The 6031-nt window shown below is 42.3% G+C and overlaps 1 protein-coding gene across 1 annotated transcript; it reads right to left on the bottom strand.

Moving 5' to 3' along the window:
• Positions 1-565: 565 nt before the first annotated feature.
• Positions 566-5090, bottom strand: STRIT1 (small transmembrane regulator of ion transport 1). The gene is made up of 2 exons (XM_059822341.1): positions 5078-5090; positions 566-660 (listed from the first exon to the last, which is right to left on the bottom strand). Exons 1-2 carry the CDS (start codon positions 5088-5090, stop codon positions 566-568), a joined length of 108 nt encoding a protein of 35 aa, XP_059678324.1.
• Positions 5091-6031: the final 941 nt, after the last annotated feature.

Here is a 6031-nt window from a genome sequence, read left to right as displayed (position 1 = left end):
CTATTTTAAATTTAATAATTTATTTTTTACTACAAAACTTAAAAAATTGTCTTAACTCACTTAAAACTTTCCCAAATACATTGAGATACTTCTTCCCCAGCTCAGCACATCTCACAAATGAGCTTAACTCACTTTTTTGTCCACCATTGCATCACTAACTCTGGGAACACTGTTTCCAAAACTGCTTAAATTCAAGATGACAACAACAAAGCAGGCTGCAGAACAGGCAGGTATCTGACCTACCACTGGCCTCCAAAAACTACTCGCTCATTTCAAACCATTTGAAAACAGGGAAATTGGTTTGGTGATTCTTCCTAATTAGCATTTAAAACTTTTGTTGTGGATAAAAAGGGTACACCATGTTTACAGTGTTGATATTTAAATAACTAATTTTATACATATTGTAGTCATTAGAAATCTCAATTTAACTCCCAGGTTCCTCTAATCAACATCATTGTAAATTCTTCTGTCCTGTAAAACAAAGAAAATTACATTTTACAAGGTGGCAGTGCAAACCAAAGAAAGCACAGATAGCACATGGCACTGTACAAGTCACTTACTTCTATCAAGAGAAGACAATGTACACCATTAGTGCACAACCCACTATCCAGCCAACGGCAAGGAGAATAGGTACGACGAGACGTGAAAGGGGGACTTGGGCTGAAAGAGAAAAGATGGTCTTTTTCAGAAAGGCCACATTACATTGACACTGAATTCACTAAATTACACACATCAAACCCACGATTATCACAGAGCAAAAAGATACTTGTGAGCTTGGGACATGTTATCTACGATTGCTATTTTTGGCATGGAGTCACCATATCTTGGCAGGCCTTCTATTGAGCATACATAGCAAAAGCCCAAAGAGATTTCCACACTATGGTCTCTGCAATCAGATAGGTGCAAGGCTTAGCACTTCCAAAAGAAGCAAGGTACAGGGAGGAGACAAGCACGGTTCTGTCCTTGGTCTCTGTAGGTCATCAGGAGAACATCTGTACTGGACTTTATTGATAGCAGCTGTCCTGACAGATTTGGGATTCAATCCCTGACACGTACAGCACCTTCTAGAAGTCTCATTAGGTTGCCAACAGTAAATCAAAAATACAGTGATTATTTAACATTGCACCCAATTAAGATTCATGTGCTCGGGGCTGCAACGAGGGGATGCTGTGTGAGTTCCCACACCCCAAAGGGATGGTTGCCAGCGGCTGTGCATCAGGGACTCATAGCTCATCTCCGTGCTTTCTGCGCATGGTGCCCGACTTAGCCCTGTCTCCTATCCCAGCGATACGAGGTAGTTACGGTTGATGTAATTATCCACCACAAGGGTGTTCCCCACTTTCAAGTAAGGAAATAACGTAAGAGTTTCCAATGTGAATGTACCACCTTCCTGGCTGAGTTGGGCCAGGCACAAACGCGTGATGTCCTGCCTGTATTGCCCACTAGTACTAGAACAAGCTATAAAGTTATGTGGAGACGTGGAATCCAATGCAGGCGATGGTTCTACAAGGAGCACGCAGAAAGCAGGACTAGCGCTTTTTATAAGTACGTTTCTGCAGAACATCAGAATTTCAAAGACCCTTCTATCAGTTTCCTGCAAATAGCAGAAGCTTGCCAGAAAGCAGCATATCAACCTTTGAGATCTTATTACTTACCAATATATTACAACAGTTTAAAGCACATCTTTCTGCAGTTAAAAGATTTCCAGGTTTTTGAAGGGATTAATAAATAATGTAAAACTATTCACAACACCTTGCACAGTTTAGATCAAGCAGACAGACTTTGGAGGAATGCTCAATAATTTAAGGTTTTCCACACTGCTCTTTTAAAGCTATGCACAACACAAACATGTCTCAGTGTGATATTGCACGGCATATCTACCGAGAGGGAAAGAGAGAACGTCTAGATAGAAAATCTGCATGTGCTGCCATAAAACATAAAGCAGATAAGCAACCACGCAGCAAAAAAATGAAATCCTCTTCTGAAACTGGGGGTCCTTTTGCCACAGGGGAGTCCCTTACCTGTTTCTTTTAAAGACCTTTATTCCTTTGACACTTTGTAAGGTAAAGCTACTTCTGTTGGGAATCATTTCTCCTTACTTGCCACTTTTTTTAAAGGTCCTTTTACAAATAAAGGGCTGGTTCCTGCTGGGGTACATGGAAGAGTTTTGACAGAGCTCTGCTGAGTTGCCGTTGTGTCTACTGAATATGGTGTTTTGTTATATAAGATCCAGTTTAAATGCAGTAAGATAAGAGGGGCAGGCAGGTCCCGATGGGTCAGCAGGAATGCTGCGCCCAGCATTTGTCATGAGGCAGCGAGCAGCTGGCTCCGAGGGATACAGTTTCACGGGAACCATTGGGAGCGCTTGTGTTTCACAGTTTAGGAACAGGAATGACCATGACATCATTTGCTCTGATCTCCTATATGTTACAGGACAGATACCCCAAGACTTGAGTTAGAGTAAAGCAACTGCTTGGAAGACTATATTTTATGCCACGAGCAGGAGAGACTGAAGTGCGAGATATGCACAAGGCTTGGGCTTGGCTGGGTGAGACACGCGAGCAAGTAACCCCTCCTCAGGGCCTCAGAAGAAGGTGACAAACTCCAACGTCCCAATATTTGGTCCAAGGGAAAACTATCCTGAGTCTAAATCTGAGAATCAGCGTTACCCTCGCCATGGAGCAAGGCCGTGCGCACCAACAGCCAGAAGAGAGCATCCGCATTGTCCGCTTTCCAGCCTGAGGTGGAGATGGGGTGCGGAGGGACTAGCAGCAGAGGAACAGAATACTTGTAAGCAACTGTGTTTTGGAAAGAAAGAAATCTTTACTGACACCTGCAGGTAACCAGCTAAAACCCTAAAACATGAGGTTTCATTACAATCACCATTTAATTGAATGCAGATGAAAGCAGAATACCGAGGGAAATGTGGGCTATTGCAGTCACAAGTATTGCTTTCAAACAGACCAAGGAAATAAACCCTGGCTTCTGGGGTTTGAGCCGGAGCCGGCTGAAATAAAAAAGCCAATTCTGGATGGCAGCAAGAATAAATAAAGGAATCTTACTGTCATCTATGTACATAAGCTAAGCTAAGCCTAGCTAGAAATTGCTTTCTTTTCCCCCCATTATAGTAATTTTTCTCTGCTTCAAACATGAATTTATCTCCAAATAAACAGAGAGAGGCAGGTCAGAGCAGCAAACACACAGCACTTTTGTTGTGCTACAGCAGGGTTCCTCTGCACGCGATAAACAGACTCCCGAGCTCTGCGGTTCTGCAGGTCGGAAGCCCTGGGAATTGCCCACCACAGGATGCCCAAGTACCACAATGAAGCCAAGGATCCCTCAACTACAGGATACAGCAGCACAGGTTTCCAACTTAAGTACAGCCTAAATATACTGATAAACTTAATCTGATCGCTATCTTCTTTTTTTCTGGGATTTACCTTTTATCGAGAACTGTGAGTTGGCTTGGTTTTGCCATCTGTAGTTGGTCAAAACTCCTACCAAGTACCACGAGCAAAACAATGCCTGTGGTCTCACCGAGCTGCCTTCACCCCTGAAACATCTGAGTCCAACTGCACTGGCAAGGGCATCCCAAGATACCAGGCAAAAAAACTGCCACATGCTTTAAACAGGCAGAGGCTTGGCGGGTAAAGAAGGGAACGTTTCCCTGCCCAAGCCTGTCAAGCCTGAACTCGCAGTCCTATGTTCCCTGCTCCAAAATGCCACAGAATTTCACAGAAGTTTTCTTTGCATTTTATCTCATATAGGCTACACAAGCACACGCACAACCAAACCACTAACCCGTCCCTGCGATGGCAGTCTGAACACCGCACTGGTCAGCAGACAGGAGGGAGTGTGTGGGCACGGACCATGTCTCCTGCACGTCTCCCAGCTGCCAGCCCCAACAGACAAGTTTTTCCATGCTCCTTTTGTGCTGCCAATAGACGCAGTGGTGCTCCAAAACCTAATTTAACCACAGAACTGATGTGGACAAGCTTTTGTGTTGATGGCATTTACCAGCTTTGTATTTAAAAATCACGCGAACCCTGCAGTTATTCATTTCAGCGAGGTTGCTCAACCATTTCTAATCTGGGGTCGGGCTGGAGTCAGTCAAGCCCCGCTGCCCCGGCGTTGCCGCCCCAGGGCTGGTGCCAGCCTGGTCCATCTGAGTGATTATGGCCACACTGCTGTTTTTCTTTTAAAAAAAAAAATTAAACACAAATAAAAATACACATCCTACCAATGCACAATAGGCTTAAGTAGTAATTCCTGGTGGAATACCAGTGTCAGTATAACTTCTGTGAATATCAATGAAAACTAAAATTAAGAAACAGCATTCAGTATCCTGTTGTATCTGAGTTTAGTAGAATTCCACTATCCTTCTCAGATACCAGTGGCAATGGTGCAAAAAAAGGGAGATAAAAGTCTTTAAAAACTTTTAATATAGCTATGAAGATGTATAAAAAAGTTACTTTTACAAGGACAAGTACTACCTGAATAACTGTGTACACAGCTAACACCACATTGAAACTTAGTCATGTCACCATCCAAAACTCTTACGGTGAAATAAATAGAAAGTGACAATGAATAAAAAAAATGCATTTTTATAAAATGCCTTTTCTCCTTGGAGAAAGTGGAAATGTGCTTATAATGAAAAGGTCATTATTAAAATTTCATTGCTCTGCCATTTGGGCTTTGTGGAGTTGAAATCTAAATGTTCACCTAACATTACACTCAGATTTCAGCTACACAGACAGTATATTTAAAACACTGCCAAACACAACTCATTTTACACAGTTCTGTTTAATTATGTTAGTCAACTTAAAATCACAACGATGAAAAACCTGAAGAAAACAAAACTGACAGGATTCAGAAATACAGGAGGAACCCAAGCTACTTTAAACTCATTGCTGTCAAGAGAAGTAGCTTTTAAACCGAGTACACTTTCTTACTGAGGAGTAAGATACATAGTGTATCATACAAGAACACAACTAGCTGAGTATTTTCACATTACATTGCTCAGATTTACGAGTTTTAAGAATATGATGTTACATTCACATTTAACTGTGCATCTTACCTGGTTCTGCCATTCCTCTCTCTGCTGGTTTTATTGGCAAGTTTTAAGGTTTGCCTCTGCAGTTGTTCTTGTGAGCCTTGGGATGCTTTAAATAGAGCAATATTTGGAATGTGCTGCAGCTGCCTTGCTCACTGATGCCAGTTTTTGGCTATATGCATTCAATTGTCTAAAAAGGCAGGAGTTCAAGGTTACCTCTTCCTATTCCTGCAACTACACATCTGTTTCAGAGAAAGCTGAATAAAGAGGGGTCATTTTTTGAAGAGGGAGAGAAACGAGGTTGAAAACCCCTTTATGGTCTCTTTACAGCCATGAAACACCGCGTGGTAACTTCACGTAACATTTAGGTGCATCCACATATTAAGAGCATGACAGGGATCCAGTTCGTTCTTAGTCTCCCACATCTTCTCTCATCTCTCTCCTGTCAAAAAACCAAGCTAAGTCCTATTCAGCAGTACTTGTATTATGTGTCTCTGCAGCTATTACCTGCTGATGCTTAGCAAGTAACTATCTCGTACTCCACAAAGCACAGAGGTACGTTGAGCGTCTTCCCTCCAAAAGGTCACAGTGTACCGCCACAGGCTTTCATTACTCCTGTGGGTGGTGGGTAACACAATTCAAGGGAGGAACATTCCTAAAATAATCTGAGAATAATTTCATCCTAAATAGGATAAATCATTGCAAACTGTCTCTAATTCAGAAAAGAAAAAACATGGAGACGAGTGCCAGGTCTGAGCCAGAAGGACAAACTGCACACTAGCTTGTATCACATGAAAGGAGAGCTCCATATGAAGATCCCTTGGAGTGATCCTGGACACCGTTTTTGACCAATAAGCATAAGAAATCACTCAAAGTTTATTACGGAAATGAAGTCCTGTACAGAACGTTCAGAGGGAGACACAGGTGCGTCACACATTACCAAAAAGCCCCTAATGGAATGCTTTTTTTCAGGCATGG

This window comes from Gavia stellata, chromosome 11 (assembly GCF_030936135.1).
Source record: "Gavia stellata isolate bGavSte3 chromosome 11, bGavSte3.hap2, whole genome shotgun sequence".
Lineage (NCBI taxonomy): Eukaryota > Metazoa > Chordata > Aves > Gaviiformes > Gaviidae > Gavia > Gavia stellata.
Note: the sequence above shows the minus strand (reverse complement) of the source record. Positions and strands in the feature narration are given on the sequence as shown.